Source organism: Hemiscyllium ocellatum, chromosome 10 (assembly GCF_020745735.1).
Source record: "Hemiscyllium ocellatum isolate sHemOce1 chromosome 10, sHemOce1.pat.X.cur, whole genome shotgun sequence".
Taxonomy (NCBI): Eukaryota; Metazoa; Chordata; class Chondrichthyes; order Orectolobiformes; family Hemiscylliidae; genus Hemiscyllium; species Hemiscyllium ocellatum.
Window position 1 is genome coordinate 80,986,364 of NC_083410.1, and position 19,660 is coordinate 81,006,023.

The window sequence follows — 19,660 nt, forward strand, 5'->3', positions numbered from 1 at the left end:
GGAGGCTTTTTTTTAACAAATTACTTAGTGTGGAAACAGGCCCTTCGGCCCAAGAAGTCCACACCAGAACTGCATGCACGTATTATGTAAAACGGCTGGGAATTTACTCCAAATACTCTGAAAGCTTATTTTAAAATGGTAAATTTGAAACCAGGGTTTTGAAGCTTCTCCAGTTCATGGTGTCATATTTGCATTAATGAATCAAAGGACTCGAAATTGTGTTTGGAATGCTTGGTGTTGGTGGCATAGTTATAAGTAACTAACCTCAATGTATGCTAAAGCATTAAATGCATAGAACAAAGCAAATTATTAGTAAAATGGGCATTTCAAAACAAATTAATACTTAAGTTGTATTCAAAATTGAAAATAGTCTGAATAAGGTTGCCTGGTTCAATAACACATCTTTTATCCTTAGGGGATCTGGAGAGCCCTCCTATCCTGAAACCTGGGATCAATGAATGTTTGCATGAACTAGAATGGCACACAGCTGCTGCTTGTGCTTTATCCAAAACAAATGGTGATGATTGCAGAGTTTCAGATCCAGAGGCCGGTAAGCATCTTAAACTAAAGTGCAATTAAGATTTCTAAATTTATTCTTCCAAATGTATGTAAGCGTTAATAATTAAAATGGTCATAATTCTTTGATTATGTATGACCAATTGAGGTTTTGTGTGAATGTCCATTGTTGGTACTATTGTAAGCTCTAAAACAAAACCGCGAAAGGGAGCAAGCCTAATGTTTCTTGCAGCACCTTCATTCCCCAAGTTTACCAGATGTGCACAATTGTCCCAAATGGTAGTCAGTGTTGTACTATTTTTTTCTGTTGCTATTTTTGCTTTCAAGGAATGTTTTTTGAAACCCAAGCACTAATTCTTTAATACTAACCATTGTCTCTAATGTTAAACCTGTTGGTGTTTTTCCAGTTCACCACAACAAACATCCTCATGCCTCCATAGTTGCTCTCTATCAGATATAGATCCTAGTTATGGATTGAACCATGTCATTGTTGAACTTGATGGAAAAGACTATCAAACGATGTTCAATATTCCTTTTAAAAGTTGTTTTGCATCAAGATTATTAGTTTGTTCTCATTGCATGGTACTAGATCTAAAATAGCTTTTGCCCTTGTTGGTTCCTCAATATGTTACTCTGGTAAACCCTTTCAAACACATTCCAAGCAATCTTCATTTGCAACATTATTCCTTACTATTTCTATACAGCCTGAATGTAAATTGAAGTTATGCATGATTGCAGCATTCACTGTTCTATACCCTTCTATTTTCTTGCTTCATACCATATCCATGTCAATAGATGTTAGGTGCAGGAGTAGGTCATTTAGCCCTTTGAGCCAGCACCACCATTCATTATGATCATGGCTGATCATTCACAATCAGTATCTGGTTCCTGCCTTATCCCCATAACCCTTGATTCCTTTATTTAAGAGCTCTGTCCATCTTTCTGTAAAGTAACAAGAGACTTGGCCTCCACTACCTTCTGGGGCAGAGCATTCCATACATGCGCCACTCTCTGGGTGAAGAAGTTTCTTCTCAACTCTGTTCTAAATGTCCTATTTTTAAACTGTTTCCTCTGGTTCTCCGCTCATCCATCAGCGGAAACATGCTTCTTGCCTCTAGAGCGTCCAATCCTTTAATAATTTTATACATCTCAATCAGATGCCGCTCTCATCCTTCTAAACTCAAGTGTATACAAGTCCAGTCGCTCCAATCTTTCAACATACAATAGTCCTGCCATTCCGGGAATTGACCTAGTGAACCTATGCTACGCTGCCTGAATAGCCCGAATGTCTTTCCTCAAATTTGGAGACCAAAACTACACACTATATTCCAGGTGCGGTCTCACCAGGGCCCTGTACAGCTGCAGAAGGACCTCTTTGCTCCTATATTCAATTCCTCTTATGAAGGCCAGCATGCAATTAGCTAGCTTCACTGCCTGCTGTACCTGCATGCTTGCTTTCATTGACTGATCTCGTTGTACTTTTCCTTTACCTAACTTGACTTGGATGATAATCTGCCTTCCTGTTCTTGCCACCAAAGTGGATAACTCACATTTATCCATTTATCTGCCATGCATCCATCCACTCACCTAGCCTGTTCAAGTAACCCTGTATTCTCATAACATTCTCCTTCCATTTCACCCTGCCACCAGCTTTGTCATCAGCAAATTTGCTAATATTACTTCTAATGCTTTCATCTATATCACTATATATTGTAAACAGCTGTGGTCCCAGCACTGAATGATGTGGTACCCCACTGGTTACTGCCTGCTAATCCAAAAGGGACCCGTTTGTCACTACTCTTTGCTTCCTGTCAGTCAGCCAATTTTCAATCCAAGTTAGTACCTTGCCCCCAATACCATGTGTCCTAATTTTGCTCACTAATCTCCTATGTGGGAACTTAATCAAAGGCTTTCAGAAAGTCCAGGTACACTACATCCACTAGCTCTCACTTGTTCATCTTCATAGTTACATCCTCAAATTCCAAAGATTAGTCAAGCAAGATTTCCCCTTCGTAAATCCATGCTGACTGACCTATCCTATTAATTCTATCCAATTAGTCGCAATTTCATTTTTATAAATGACTCCAGTATCTTTCCCACCACTGACTTCAGTCTAACAAGTCTATAACTTTGTTTTTTTCTCTCCCTTCCTTGAAAAGTGGGACAACATTAACCACCCTCCAATCCACAGGAACTGATTCTGAATCGATAGAACATTGCAAAATGATTATCAATGCGTCCACTATTTCTAGAGCCACCTCCTTAAATACCCTGGGATGCAGTCCATCAAGTACTGGGGACTTAACAGCCTTCAGACCTAACAGTCTATCCAACACCATTTCTTGCCTAATATAAATTTCCTTCAGTTCATCCATTACCCTAGGTCCTTGAGCCTCAATTACATCTGGGAGATTGCTTCTGTCTTCCCCAGTGAAGACAGAAGCGAAGTACGTATTCAACCCTTCAATTTTCTTGTTCCCATAATAAATTCACCCATTTGTCTTCAAGGGCCCAATTTTAGTCTTAACCATTTTTTTCTTTTCAGATACCTAAAAAAGCTTTTACTATCCTCCTTCATATTTTTGGCTGGTTTGTCTTCGTACCTCTTTCTCTTAAATATTGCCTTCTTAGTTATCCTCTGCTCTTTAAAAGTTTCCCAGTCCTCCGGCTTTCCGTTGATCATTGCTACTTCTCTTCTATCTTTATACAGTCCTTAACTTGCCTCGTCAGCCATGGCTGCCCCTGCATCCCCTTGGCATCTTTCTTCCTCTTTGGAATGAACTAGTCCTGCACCTGCGTTATATCTAAAATGTCTTCCACTGCTAGGGTATTGAACCATTGACCTTTGGCCAGGTCTCGTCTCAGAGCTCCATAGTTTCCTTTGTTCAACTGCAATACTGACACTCCTGATTCTCCCTTCTCCCCCTCAAATTGCAGATTTACACTTATAGCACATAGAACAATATAGTGCAGAACAGGCCCTTCGGCCCTCAGATGTTGCGCCGGCCTGTGCACTGTTCTCAGCTCGTCCCCCTACACTATCCCCAAATCATCCATGTGCTTATCTGAGGATTGTTTAAACCTCCCTAATGTGGCTGAGTTGACTACATTAGCAGGTAGTGCACTCCATGCCCTTACCACACTCTGCATAAAAACCTGCCTCTGACATCTGTCTTAAATCTATTACCCCTCAATTTGTAGTTATGCCCCCTCATACACGCTGAATTAGTCATCCTAGGTAAAAGACTTTCACTGTCTACCCTATCTAAACCTCTGATCATCTTGTATATCTCTGGATGTAGGTTCGTTCGCTGAGCTGAAAGGTTAATTTCCAGACGTTCATTACCTTAGTAGGTAACATCTTCAATGGACCTCATGCGAAGCAATGCTGAAACTTCCTGCTTTCTATTTATGTTTGGGTTTCTTTGGGTTGATGTTATTTCCTGTAGTGAAGTCACTTCCTGGTCTTTTTCTCAGGGGGTGGTAGATGAGGTCTAACCCGATGTTTGTTGATAGAGTTCTGGTTGGAATGCTATGCTTCTAGGAATTGTCGTGTCTTTGTTTGGCTTGTCCTGGGATGGATGTGTTGTCCCAGTCAGCGGTGTCCTTCTTCCGTACACTCGCTAGTATCCTCTCTCACAGATGAGGAAGGACACCACTTCGACTGGGACAATACATCCACCGTAGGACAAGCCAAACAAAGACACGCGAGAATTCCTAGAAGCATGGCATTCCAACCAGAAGTTGTTGGGATCCATTATTAAGGTTAGGTAGTGTAAGAAACTTTATTGTTAGGTAGTGCTCATGTACGGTAGTATTAGCAAGTCTGGAACTTGTTAGCTTCACTAGACAACAGTAAGCCATTATGTTACACTAAGAACACACTGAAAAGCTGATGGCATAGCCTGAAGAGGCCCCAGGGAGGGTGAGAGATAACAGGACATTGGAGCCGTGTCTGGACGCACGTAGCTCAAACTGAGGTAATAGAACGTTATCGGGTGAGAACCAATAACATACGAAAATTCTGCATTTTACCAAATAACGATGTAACTCTGGAATGTGCGAGAACAAAAGGATAGACAAATTAAAAAATAGTCAGAACGCCTTCTCCAGTGAGCTAGACACCTCACTACTGTGTACGATTCTCTCTCATTAAACCTGTTTATACTTTTAATCAGACCCGGTGTCTCTCTCCTCCAAACGAACACGGGGACAGAGGATCTGTCCCAACAAAGTCTACCAACAAACACATTGAGTTAGACCCCACCTACCACCCCCTGAGAAAAGGAACAGGAAGTGACTTCATCAGAAATAACATAATCAAAGGAAATGACATCACCAACCCAAAGAAACCCAAACATAGAAAGCAGGAAGTTCCAGCATTGCTTCGCATGAGGTTCACTGAAGATGTTACCTAGTAAGGTAATGAAACATCTGGAAATGAAACTTTCATCTCAGCGTGCAAGCCTGCATCCAAAACCTCAACATGAGCTACAAATTTTCTCAAAACTTGTACATCTCTATGAAATCCCCTCTTAGCTGCTGCCTTGCCAATGAGAACAGGTTCAAGTCTCTCAGCCTTTCCCCATAAGACCTTCCCTGCAGACCAGGCAACATCATAAATCTCCCCTGAACCTTTTCAAGTGCTTCCACATTCTTCCCGAAATATGGGGACCAGAACTGTACACGATATTCCAAGTGTGGCAGTACCAGCGTTTTGTATCGTTACAGCATGATATTGCGACTCCGGAACTCAATCCCTCTACGAATGAAACATACCACGCCATATCCCTTAACAGCACTATCCACCTGGGTGGCAACCTTTAGGAATCTATGTACATGGACTTCAAGATCCCTCTGCACATCCACACCACCAAGAATGGCTCCTTTTCTTCTCCAAAAAGCAATGGTATATAAACCAAACCATGTTTACTGCCACTTCCTGTTTCTGCTTGTTCCTTCCAGTCTGAGATTCTCTGATATTTTGACCTCATCCCTCATTAGCACTACCCAACTGTTTTCCTTTCAATGGTAGCCATGATGTGGAGGTGCCATTGTTGGATTGATGTGGACAAGGTCAGAAGTCACAATGCACCAGGTTATAGTCCAACAGGCTGATTTAAAATCACAAGCTTTTGGAGCCCTGCCCTTTCTTCAGGTGAAGCAAAGGAAAGCATACAGGCACAAATTATTGGCAGAGAGATCAAAAGATTGTACAAATAGCGAGAAAAGTGTCGACAGGCTGAATGGTAAGTGTCAGCAGGTGATCGACAATGTCAGATGGTGAATAAAGTGTCAAAGGCTGAATAGTAAATGAAAGGGATGACCGATAATCCAGCTAATTGAGTCAGAGGTAATTACAAATAAGGTGTGCTGGAGACAAACCTAAAGGCTGGAATAACTTGATCGATGTAACGGCTGCCTGCTAAGGATCTGATCAAAGTAACGAGTAGTCCGAAACCCTACGAACTAAGATAGCGATCATAATTTATCAAGGTGGTGATGTTAAAACTGGATGTACTGGGCAATGTACTGATTGATTGATTAGAGTGGTTAACCTGGGCTAATCCGGAAAGTCTCGGCTGACCAATATAGGCAGTAGGTCAGGATCTCCTCCTCAATTCAAGAGCTGACTCCGAACTGGTTGGCCACAGCCAGTGTACTGTCCTTTCTTAAATAAAGGGGAATTGGTGACAGAATCCAGCCTCTGGGTAGTTATTTCATAAACTTATACCCACTTTCTTCTAGTGTCACTGATTTGCCTATCTTAATTGTATGAATGGAAGGGAGCAGCGTAGAATGTTACAGTTGGAAAGAATAGGGTTTCCAGTCTACCAAGATATAAGGCTATACGCAATGACTTTGCTTCTTTTTCAACTGTGCAACATCCCTCAGCAATATCACCGCATTAGCTTCCACTTGTGCTTTGACAAGCAGCTGTACCTGAACCAGACTTCTCTGATCCCTCTACTTTCCGAAAATATCAAGCCGTTCATCTGATTTTTGTCAGCACCAAGTACATTTGGTAGTTTGAAAATCAATGTAGAAACGAATGAGAAACTTCCTTTGGCTCAGCATATCCGGGCCTATCTGTTCTAATTCCATTTTCCAGCACTTGTCAAATGGCCTTTGTGCTATGGCATTTCAGCTGCTCGTCTGAGTACATCGAAGATTGAGGGCTCCTGCTTCTATCAACCTTTTTTTTTAAAATGAGTTTTTCAGCTACTCATCAACTTCTGGGTGAACATAATCCTGAAACATTACCTCAATCGCCTGCTCCAACTTAATTAGTCCATTCTTGTTGACTCTATCTACTCTTCAGACTTTGCCTCAATCAGATTTCTCCTGCCTTAAGAGCAACAACCTAACATATCTAATCTCTCTTTGTAACTGAATTGCTCTAGACTAAGTGAATCTGCTCTGTACCCTCGAGTGCAGTCAAATCTTGCCTAGTGTGTCAACCAGAACTCTGCACAGTACTCCAGCTGTGTCCTAACCAACATTGTAAGCATCACATTGCTTTTAAATTCAATACCATGACTACTAAAGGGAATATCCAATATTCTGCCATAATCTCTCTTGATCTGTCCTGCTACCTTCGAGGATCTATGGATGTGCACACCAAGGTTGCTCTGATCCTCTGCCTCAGAGGATCCTACCATTGAACATGTGCTCTGTTAATTTCCCCAAAATGCATCTCTCTCTCTAAATTGAATTCCCTTTGCCACACCTGGGTTCAATTCCGGTCTCGGACAACTATCTGTGTGGATTTTTCACGTTCTCCCCATGTCTGTGTGGGTTTCCTCCCAGGGTCCGAAAATGTACAGCTTAGGTGAATTGGCCATGCTAAATTGCCCGTAGTATTAGGTGAAGGGATAATTGTAGGGGAATGGGTCTGGGTGGGTTGCTCTTTGGAGGGTCAGTGTGGACTTGTTGGGCCGAAGGGCCTGTTTCCACACTAAGTAATCTAATCTAATCACTTATACAGAAAATTGTGAGCAATTCTGTTCTCCTTCCTCTTGGAAGGATGTTGTGAAACTTAAAAGGGTTCAGAAGAGATTTCAGAAGGATGTTGCCTGGGTTGGAGGATTTGAGCTATAGGGAGAGGTTGAATAGGCTGGGCTGTTTTCCCTGGAATGTCTTGAGGCTGAGGGGTGACCTTTTATAGAAGTTTATAAAATCATGATGGACATGTATTAAGGTAAAATAGACAAAGTCTTTTCCTTGGGGTGGGGGTCCAGAATTAGAGTGCATAAGTTTAGGTTGAGGAAAGATATAAAAGGGACATAAGGGGCAACTTTTTCACGCAGAGGATGGTGCGTGTGGAATGAGCTGCCAGAGGAAGTGGTGGAGGTACAATTGCAGCATTTAAAAGGCATTAGTGGGTATATGAATAGGAAGGGTTTAGAGGGATATGGCCCAAGTGCAGGCAAATGGGATTAGATTAGGATAGGATATCTAGTCGGCATGGACGAGTTGACCTGAAGGGTATGTTTCCGTGCTGTACATCTGACTCTATCTGACTAGTCTGTTTATATCATCCTGTATTCTGAGGCTTTAGTCAGTTTTCCTGCTGTCTTAAATTGAGTGTTGTGCAAATAATAATTTCTGTTCCAATTTCCCAACTTCAGGGATTATACTCTGAATTAATTCAAGAGTTGAACTCTGACACCAGGTTATAGTCCAACAGATCCTTTTGAAATCACACGCTTTCAGAGTGTTCGCCCTTCTCCTGTTGAAGGGGCAGTGCTCCGAAAGTCTGATTTCAAATAGACCTGTTAGACTATCATCTGACTTCTGACCTAGTCCACCCCAATCCAACATCACCTCCACATTTGTCATTCATCAGAGCACAGATTAATTGAAGTGTTCTGCACCTTAATTCCAGTTGCCTATCATTTTTAGAGGCAGTGAGGTGAGTCTTGCACCACATTTCTCTTAGATTGGAGGTCTCCAATTTACTAGACTTTGAAGAAAGATGTATTTTGGCTTCTGTGCAAGTGTTAATAACTTGCCCAATGTATCAGAGAGGTGGTTGATTTTATTATGAAGTTTTTCATCTTCCTGTTCAGACATGTTTTGAGACATCTGTGAATCAGGTAGGACTTCAAACCAAACCGACCTTCCAAAGTGAAGGGTCTGCACTGCACCACAAGACCCTGCAGTATTTCTTGAAATGTGCTCCCAAGAGTAAACAGAAGTAGGCAATTTGACCCCTTGAGGCTGCTCTGTTGGCTCTGATCTGATTTTAACTCGAATCTGCATTCTTGCTTGTGTTTAATAACTGTTCACCCTCTTGCTTAAAAAAACTTCAGACTGCTTCCATTTCCCTTGGCAGGAAGTGTTCCAAAGACTTTTACGATACATCTTTTAAATGGGTGACTTTTTTTAAGCTCATGACTCAGTTCTAGATTATTCTAAACAACTATTCCCATCTAACCTGTTAAGACAACTCCATCTTATGTTTCGTTTAGGTTTCCTCTTACTCTTCTAAATTTCAGTTGATAACAAACCTTGCCTGTCAATACTTCCTTGTAAGGCAGTCTGCTCATTTGAGGTGTTATCTCATAACCTCTGATCTGCTTCCCATGTATTTACATCCTTCCTCAAAAAGCTTTCTTTTGTCATCTACAGTTGAAGATTAGCAACTCTTCTGTTTCAATATTAATTTGTTCTGAAGCCAGTTGAAGATGTGTGAAATTAGACTTGATTTACTTAAATCTAGTTCATGTACAGAAGGCAACATTGCAAAGATAAGCCTCTTCCCTAATTAATCCTTGTTACCCTAAAAGTTCTCCATGTACTCTAGATTCTTCTTGTCCTCCAACTGTAAAACATTAACAGTAATACAATTAACTTAATTCACCAGTAGATTAATTGCATGTTTTATTGTGCCTACTTTGTAAATTTTAATTAAAACCATTTAGTTGCTGCCTTGTAAAAAATATTCTGTTTATTCCTAGGCTTTTTGTATGACCTTTCATCTCTAACCAAAGAAAATGGGTATTACCAAGTTAAATCTGAGAAGTACAATTTCTATATAAATATATGTGGCAATGTTTCCAAGGATGGCTGTGAGAAAAATTCTGGTGCTTGTCAGGAATCCCTGCTGTAAGTGACCATTGATTTGGTGCAACCAGTGTTTGTATGAATTTGTTCATGAATTTGGTACACTAAATACATTGACTATGGTTAGCATCGGAATGTATTAATCTGTCATTTTTCTAAATGCAACAAGCTACTTTTCTATAAAATTATTTGCTGACAATCTCTTTTTAGATGCACGTTGATGTAGCTCTGATTTTTAAAAAAGTTATGGATTTAAGGGTTATTTTGTGTTGATATTTAGTGTCACTCTGGCTTAATTGTGTTATTGCTAAAACTAGTGGAGTGTGTCACCACTAGGGTCATGCTGAAATACAAGCTAACTTAAGCCGTTATCTTACTGTCTCCTCTACCCCATCTCCAACAGCAAGTAAGCTACACTCTTGAATTGCAGCATTACCAAGATGCAGACCACCTAATCAGTGTTTCTGTCACTTCTTTCCTTAGCCCTCAAACCAAACTTTCTGTAAGGGTCCCCTGAGGGGTGATGATTATCTGTCCATTAGCTCTGTGCCCCATATCTTTCAAATCTAAAGTCATGAACTTTTGCATTAATGCAAGCTGCTGTCCCATTTCTGACTTCTCATGTGTCTCCAGTCCTGGAGCACATTGTCATCTCCCAAACTGGTGCCCATCTCTCCAGAATTTTGTATTTGAATCATGCTCTTGCTCTCTATATTCAGAAATGTCATTTAGCCAAGTTATAAATTGCATCTGATATGACCGTGATACCTCCATCAATGTCAATAGCATCTATTGACAAAGTTGATCACTCCAACCCTCTAATTTCTCTCCATTGCCATCCAACTGGGTGAAAAATGCATTCAGCTGATCCCATTCCTTTTTATTGCAGCCAGAGAATTGTCATCAATTGTATTTATTTTCAGTTAATTCCAGTGTACCTTGATCTATGTTTGGATCCCTCCTAATTGTATGTATGTTGCTTGGCATTGTCAACTGAAAACAGACCAGCTTTTACATGTACACCTAGCTGTGAATCACTAGTATCCCTCTTATCACATCTACTGTCTCTGTCAGGCAGGCAGCTTTGCATGAGCAAAAATTGCCTTCAATTCTTAGAAGATGGCAGCCTTATTATAAATCCGTGCTCCCACACTGCGATTCAACACCCAACCTGGTAACACTCCAGCCACCATTTTGGAATTACATTTGATCGGAAAATGAATTTTCTGCATGATTGCTCAGACCACTCATTTCCTCCTCCTAACATTTTCCAATTTCTTCAGCTCCTCCATATGTAACTTAGTGTCATTTTGTTCTCTCCATGGAGTTTTATGTTCAGTGAATAAGTTGCTCTATTTCTGCTGTTGATGAAAGCTACTCCACTCGCTTACAAAGATCGTAATGTTACGATTAGAATCGTAATTGAAATTACTACTTGTCCAGTTTGTACCTGCCCTGCATATCTGATGTGACGCTGATCATCTCCTGTTTTTTGTGTGTTCTAATTGTGTTTAATCCTTAGTGATCAAACCTTTTGGAGCCTAGGGGAGTCCAATTCCAGATTGTCATACTATGATGGGATCATTCATCTGGTTTATAAAAATGGGACAGCATACAACAATGGGCAGCACATCCGACGATCCACACATATAACATTCCTGTGTGATCGAGATGCAGGTGAAGGGCATCCAGAATTTGAGGTCAGTTATTAGACTTCTGTATGGACAAGTTGATACTATACAACACAAGTCCTTTCACTGACTTTTGTTTGTTTAGTACTGTTGCCTGATGATTTCCAGTTTAGAGTTTTAGTAAGCAATTAGACGGAACCCTATTTTAGGATCTTTGCTTCATTTGTGAACTGATTAAATTAATTTCTCAACTTGTTAGAACCTATTAACCTGACTGGTGAGCCATTGCGATAAGTCTGAGGGAATGAATGCATTTTCAAAATTGTGCATTCACTTACTATTGAAGTTGGTCATTTGTGAATAGGATTTGCTTTAAAGAAATTCATGTCATGTTTCTTGGCTCCTTTAATAGCTTCCTTCCAAGTTCCAAAGTTTTTCAAATTTTCAAATTGCGATGAAAAGGAAAGCAAAAGCAGTGTGAGCAAATTCAAGAGGGCTGGAATACAAGTACAGAGATACTGCTGAGGCTATATAATATTCAAGTGAGACCACATTTGGAATATTGAGGGCACTTTGGGTCCTGTATCTAGAATAAGAACGTAGAACAATAGAGCACAGAACAGGCCCTTCGTCCCTTGATGTTACGGCTACCTGTGAACTATTCTCAGCTCCTCCCCCTACACTGTCCCAAAATCATCCATGTGCTTATCTAAGAATTGTTTAAATCTCCCTAATGTGGCTGAGTTGACCACTTTAGCAGGTAGGGCATTCCACGTCTTTACCGCTCTCTGCTTAAAGAATTTGCCTCTGACATCGGTCTTAAATCTATCGCCCCTCAATTTGTAGTTGTAGTTGTGCTCTTGTACAAGCTGATGTCATCATCCTAGGAAAAAGTCTTTGTCTACCTATCTAATCCTCTGATCATCTTGTATGTCTTTATCAAATTCCCCCCTCTTAGCCACCTTCTCTCCACTGAGAACAGACCCAAGTGTCTCAGCTTTTCCTCATAAGACCTTCCCTCTAGACCAGGCAACATCTTGGTAAATCTCCTCTGCACCTTTTCCGATGTTTCCACATCCTTTCTGTAATGGGGCGACCCAGAACTGTGTACAATATTCCAACTGTGGCCACACCAGCATTTGTATGGTTGCAGTGTGATATTGCGGTTCCGGAACTCAATTCCTCTACCTATGAAACCTAACGCACCATATGCCACCTTAACAGCACTATCCACCTGGGTGGCAACCATTAGGGATCCATGCACATGGACTCCAAGATCCCTCTGCACATCCACACTACCAAGAACCTTTCCATTGACCCAGTACTCTGCCATCCTGTTATTCTTCCCAAAGTGCATCACCTCACATTTATTTGCATTGAACTCCATTTGCCACCTCTTGGCTGAATTCTGCAGTTTATCCAAGTCCCCCTGCAACCTGTAACATTCTTCCAGACTATCCACTACTCCACCGATTTTAGTGTCGTCTGCAAATTTACTAATCCATCCACCTATGCCTGCGTCTTTGTCATTTATAAAAATGACAAACAGCAGTGGTCCCAAAACAGATCCCTGTGGCACACCACTAGTAACTGTACTCCAGACTGGCTTCCATCAACCACCACTTGCTGCCGCCTTCCAGAAAGCCAGTTTTTAATCCAAACTGCTAAATCACCCTCCATTCCATGGCTCTGCATTTTCTCCATCAGCCTACCATATGAAACCTTATTAAAGGCTTGACTGTAGTCCAAGTATACCACGTCAACTGCCCTACTCTCATCTACATGGTCACCTTCTCAAAAAACTGAGGTTTGTGAGACACGACTTGCCCTTGACGAAACCATGTTGACTATCTGAAATCAAATTGTTGCTTGCTAGATAAATCGTCTCTTATAATTCTTTCCAAAACCTTTCCTACAACAGAAGTAAGGCTCACTGGTCTATAATTACCTGGGTCATCTCTGTTGCCCTTGAACAAGGGCACATTTGCAACCCTCCAATCCTTGGGTACTAAACCCATAGACAATGACGACTCAAATATCAAAGCCAAAGGCTCTGCTATCTCCTTTCTAGCTTCCCAGAGAATCTTCGGATAAGATTCTATCTGGTCCAGGGGACTTGTCTATTTTCACTCCTTCTAGAATTGGTAACACCTGTGCGTAACTAACCTCGATCCTTTCTAGTCTAGTGTCTAGTATCTTGTACCTCATTCTTCTCTACAATATTTTCCTTTTCCTTTTTCTGAGTGAACACCAATGAGAAATGTCCATTTAGCACCTTTCACACTCAACTTGCCACTTCTGTCTTTGGCCCTATTCCTACTTTAATCATCTTTTTATTCCTCACATACCTATAGAAAGCTTCAGGGTTCTCCTTTATTTTATTTGCTAAAGACTGCTTGTGTTCCCTCTTTGCTGCTCTTAACTTTCTGTTTAAATCCTTCCTAGCTGATCTGTAACTCTCCATTGCCTCACCTGTACCATCTTACCTCATCAACACAAGCCTCTTTCTTCTTAACAAGAGATGCAATTTCTGTAGTAAACCATGGTTCCCTTGCCTTATCACTTCCTCCCTGCCTGACAGGGACATACCTATCAAGGACATGCAATATCTGTTCCTTAAATCAGCTCCACGTTTAGATTGTCTGCATCCCCTGCATTTTGCTACCCCATTCTATGCATCCTAATTCTTGCCTAATCGCATAATAATTGCCCTTGCCCCATTGATCACTCTTGACCTGTGGCATATACCTCTCCCTTTCTATCGTTAAACTAAACGTAACTGAATTGTGGTCATTCTCTCAAGTGCTCACCTAAACTAAATCGAACATCTGGTCATTACCAAGCACCAGATCCAGTGTGGCCTTTCCTCTTGTTGGCCCTTCGATATGCTGTGTCAAGAAACCTTCCTGTATACTGGATAAAAACTGACCCATCCAACGTTCTAGAGCTATAGCATTCCCAATCAATGTTGGGGAAATTAAAGTCCCCCATAATGACCACCCTGTTCCTTTCACTCCTGCCCAGAATAATGTAGCTAATCCTCTCTTCGACCTCCCTGGAACTCTGCGGAGGCCTATTTAAAAAAAAAAACTCCAAGCACTGTGACCTCTCCTCTCCTGTTTCTCACCTCGGTAGAAGAGTCCTCATCAAAAGTTCTCTTGGCACTGTTATACTATCTTTGACTAACAAGGCCAAGCCTCCCCCTAAAGAATGAATGTGTTGGCTTTGGAGGGATTCCAGGCAAGATTTACCAGAATGATCTCTGGGATGAAGGCCTTGTCATATGAATGTGTACTGGGTGTGTACTCCATGGCGTTTAGTAAGATGAGCGAGGGTTTCATTGAAATACTCAAAATACTGAGATAGAGTGGACATGGATAAGATCTTTCCACTAGTGAAAAGATCATCAGCCAAGAGCACAGCCTCAGTGAAGGGACAACCTTTTAAAACTGTCATAATTGTGCAGCACAGAAACAGACCCTTCGGTCCAACTTGTCCATGTGGATCTGATATCTTAATCAAGCCCCACTTTGTCAGCGTATGGCTCTGTAGACCCTTCCTATTCATGTACCCATTCAGACACTTTTTAAATGTTCTAATTAGATTAGATTCCCCATGGTGTAGAAACAGGCCCTACAGACCAACCAGTCCACACGGACCCTCTGAAGAGTAACCCACCCTGACCCATTTCCCTCTGACATATGTACCTAACACTATAGGCAATTTAACATGGCCATTTCATCTGACCTGCACATCTTTGGACAATGGGAGGAAACTGGAATACCCGGAGGAAACTCATGCAGATACGTGAAAATGCAAACTCCACAACAATCTCCCGAGGCTGGAATCGAATCTGGGGCCCTGGTGCTGAGGGGCAGCAATGCTGACCACTGCCATTATGCTGCCCCATTGTACCAGCCTCCACTTCCTCTGGCAGCTCATTCCACACACTGAAAATGTTGCCCTTCAGGTCCCTTTCAAGTCTTTCCCCTCTCTCATTAAACCTATGACATCTAGTTTTCTTCCCCTCTGGGAAAAAAAGACCTTGGCTATTCACCCTTTCCATGCTGCTCATAAAATCATGGAGTTATATAGCATGGAAACAGACCCTTCGTGATCTTGAATCTCTATAAAGTCACCCCTCCAGAGAAAATAGCCCCAGCCTATTCAGCCTCTCTGTATAGCTCAAACCCTCCAATCCTGAAAGCACCCTTTTGTGAACTATAAAAGTTTCATAACATTCTTCCTAAATCAGGGAGACCAGAATTGAATGCAGTATTCCAAAAGTGGCTGAACCAATGTCCAGTACAGCTGCCACATGACCTCCTAATTCCTATACCCAAATGCCACCTTCGCTACCCTGTCTACTTGTGACTCTATCTTCAGGGAACTGTGAACTTGTATCCCAAAGTCTGTTTGTTCAAGTGAGGAGGAAGTTTTTCAGTTGAGGGTGGATAATTGCCACAGCCTCTTAGCCAAGTCATTTGTGTGTAGTCAAAACAGACCTTGATCAGTCTGGACATCAAAGGATGCATGAAGGCAGGAAAATGAGATTGAGAAACCTATATCAGGCATGATCAAATGGTGGAGCAAGCTTGATGGGTCAAAAGGCCTAATTCTGTTCCTATATCTTATATTTTTTTACATTATAAAAAGTAGAAAGTTAATGCTGCAATTAGTTGCCTTTTATCATTAGGAGGAAGATGAGTACACTTACAATTTCAAATGGTATACACAATATGTTTGCCCAGAAGTGCCAATAGACTGTATCGTGACAAATGAGGTTACAAAGCAACAGTATGATCTGTCAAGGTAAGAATACAACATTGATGCATTCAATGTCTGTACATTTTAAGTTCATAAACTACACTTCAATTTTCCATCTTTTAAAAAATTGATCCGAGCAAGGTGTTATAATCTGCAGTTGCAGGATTTAAATAAAATTTGCCTTCAACCTGCTCTTTGCTCACATTTTAAGCCTTAAATTACCATTTGGAGATTGCTTCCTTCCCTTTTTAGCTGAAATTGTACGTTTTAATAGGTTGGAATTTTCCAACACTGCTAAAGTCATCTAAACTATGATAGAGTTGGAAAATGTACTGTAGGTAACTTCTGTGCATGAAATTGTGCAGAATATTGTAAGCTATTATAAAACTATAATGCTGAAAGTTTTGGATTTGGTGGGTTTATCTACTCACTGGACCAGTGGTAATGTCACTGAATTAGTAATGTAAAGCTTCAGGTCGATATCCTGGGGCAATGGATTCAAACCTAGCCAATGTTAGTAAATAGCAGATGGTGAAATTTTGAGTTCAATAAAAAGCTACTATCAATCATCATAAGATCCCATATGGTTCACTGTTCTTTTTTAGAGAAGAAAATCTGGCATCCTTACCTGGTTGGCCTACACGTGACTTCAGTTCTACAGCCATAGGGTTGACTCATTTGCCCTATGAAGTCCCTCTAGCAAGCTACTCAATGGGCAGTAAATTGGCACTCGGCCAGTAACCCCTGCGTACAAATAATGAAAAATAAAACTTGGGTATTTCATTCTATTTGATGTGGAGTAAGAGGTATTGGGGGGAAAAGTCAAAAACCTAGAAAGATTGAGGGCTTGTTTACCACTCCGCACGCTTTTAGTTAAATTCTGATAACTGAACAGGTCTTTACCCAAATAAATCCCTGGGGCTATTGTCCTTTTTAATGTTCTCCCTCTGAACTGAAGACTGAGAATCTTCACTTAGATGAGCCTTTTAATAAATATCAATCCTGAAGTTTGTGTTCAGCATTCAACCATAGTTTACCCATGTAAACTGTTATCTCTAGATGACATGTTTATGTGGGCTTTTCATGTAATTTTCCCAAACCCAATTTGACAGCCTTGCAGATTTCTTCATTATATTTTTAAAATTTTTTTTTTGGCACCATGCGGCTGATTTGTTTTTCCATTTCGTTGCTCGGTTGGCCTGGTCTGCAATCAAACTTCTGTTGTGACCAACTAAAGCTCATCAAGTTGGAAGCCAAATCCTGCACATCTAATCTTCAGTAGACAGACTCCAGTATTGATATTGCTGCCTTTAATCTGGAAATTTGGCACAGAGCTATGGTGTGCCATCTGAAGGACATGAACTTAGATTGCAGGATGAAGTCCGAGACATTGCTTTATGTAAAGTTTGCAGCACTGTGGGGCTTTTGGGAGAGTCGGGGATGGGGGGAGGTGGTGAGTAATCACAAGACACATGTTCCAAATCTTTGAATCTTTTGCACCTTTTGAAAAATCTCTTCCACTTAGATTATCAAAGTCCGAAGACAGTGATGAAAGTAACTGGTTTGCAATGGACACAACATCAAGTAACCACAAGAAGTATTATATCAACGTCTGTAGACCTCTGAATCCAATTCCAGGATGTGATCGCAATGCGGGAGTCTGCCTGATGGAGTATGAAAGAGATTTTGTAAGGGTGCACATAAGTATAAATTCAAGTTGCATTTATAATGTAAACTGTTGGCTTGTTAGTTAAGTGTGTATTTAAGATTAATCTGAGCTTGTTAAGCGTGTTGAAAAACAAAACTAACCAAATGTGTTCCTTTCATTTCCATGTTTAAAATAGTTAAGAAAATACCACTATTTGAAACTACGTTCTCTGAAATTGCTGTTCTGACAATTTCATTTGCCTTTATAACTTGGCAAACTTGTCAACTCTTGGTTATAGATTTTAACATGGTGGGAAACTTAACTAGTGTTAGGAATGTACAATTGGTTATATAAAATTTGTTTTATGTTTAGGATGCACTTTATGAAAAAGTATCCATTAGCAATCTGGGTATTGTCAAAAATGGCCCCAAGCTAGACACAGATGGACGGATTATTTTGGAATACGTAAATGGTTCGGCATGTGTGAATTCCAATGGTGGTAAAATCTCTTACACCACCCGTATTCACCTGAGTTGTTCAAAAGAACTGGTAAGGAAATTTCCCTTTTACCACCTCTTTACTTTACAACTATTTAACAATGCCTAGTTTCCAAAGCAGCGGAATACTTCACAGCATGTAGGAACAAATTACTGCAGATGTTGGAATCTGTCAAACAACAAATTCTGGAGATTCAGGGTCAGGCAGTATCCATGGAGAGAGAACAGCTAACATTTTGAGTCTAGATGACTCTTCATAGCTGATCAGCAGGATGCTGCCTGACCTGCTGTGATCTCCGGAATTTGTGGCTTTAATACTTGTCAGCAAACTTGTCCTGGTTTTCTTTTTAATATCAGATTGTTGTTGTCATCTTGTACTGTTTTGTCTTCCTAATCAGAGATTTGCTAGTTACTAATTTAACAGTTTTATATCGATCAAATTTCTAAAGGTTGCTTCAGTGTCAACTTTTAAATATCTTTCTCCTAATCTTTTGCATATTTACCAGTAACTTGGGGTCATCCTATAATTGGATAAGCAAAGAAGTAGCATGTACCATACAGAGGGAGAAGTACTTCAGAAAAAGCTTGAGACACTCCATAAACTCGCACTTGTGATATGACCTTATCATTGCTTTCCAGGATATGACAAATCCAAAGGAAAACTTATTGGAATGTAAGGCTGTGGAAAGATGGGTTGCACTTTTTCAGTGTGCTGTCTTTACCCTTGGCATGTCCTAGAGCACTCGACCGTCAAAAAGCTACTTTATGGGAGATTAAGCAAATAAATGCAGCTGTTCATTGGTACACATTGAAGTTCCACAAATAGGACAGATGACTGCAGATAATGCCTAGAGGAAAAATCTAGGTAGTGCCATGGTTTCTTTATTCCATTCACATAAGCAGGAAGTTTTATCAGTGGGGAAACCTGATGGCAAACTTTGAACTGTGGTCTTGCACTTTTCAGTGTAGGAATAAGTAATATTCATTGTTTTAATTTTCCAAGTAAACTTGTAAATCATGTAATTAGGCCATGCCAACAACATGTTGAAATCTGAAAATAGTTTGAAGACTAGTCCACGTTTCTTAACTCGCCACAATTTGCAAGTCCAAGTATACTCCATATTTTGTTTGGGTAGTGTGCTTCATTTAAATATTAGGAATAGTAATTAGTAAGAGTTGAACACACTTAAACATTGTGGAGTTGAAAGCTTTTTGTCTTGCAGTCATTAGATTTGAGACACTGGAAACAGTTGAGCAAAGGGATGTGTATAAAGCATGAGAAGAGGATGTTAATTGGTTGGGTCATGGAAATAAACCAACACGAAAGTGAGGACTGCAGTTGCTGGAGATTAGAGTCAAAAATGTGCTAGAAAAGCACAGCAGGTCAGGCAGCATCTGAGGAGCAGGAAAATTGACGTTTTGGGCAAAAGCTGTTCAGGATTGAGGCTGGGAGCCACGGGTGGAGAGAAATGTGAGGGGGGAGTGGGGCTGGGGAGGCGGTGGCATGGGGAAGGGTCGCTGTGAGTGCAGTT

General features: G+C 40.8%; 1 protein-coding gene across 3 annotated transcripts in view; it reads left to right on the forward strand.

The window, feature by feature from the left end:
* Window positions 1-19,660, forward strand: part of igf2r (insulin-like growth factor 2 receptor) — a 226,884-nt gene that overhangs the window by 90,398 nt on the left and 116,826 nt on the right. For all 3 annotated transcript variants that reach the window (XM_060831661.1, XM_060831659.1, XM_060831660.1), the window contains exons 14-19: window positions 416-550; window positions 9,480-9,627; window positions 11,108-11,285; window positions 15,913-16,028; window positions 17,509-17,671; window positions 18,004-18,180. In XM_060831661.1, coding sequence (XP_060687644.1) covers window positions 416-550; window positions 9,480-9,627; window positions 11,108-11,285; window positions 15,913-16,028; window positions 17,509-17,671; window positions 18,004-18,180 — 917 coding nt within the window. The remainder of the gene's footprint in view (window positions 1-415; window positions 551-9,479; window positions 9,628-11,107; window positions 11,286-15,912; window positions 16,029-17,508; window positions 17,672-18,003; window positions 18,181-19,660) is intronic.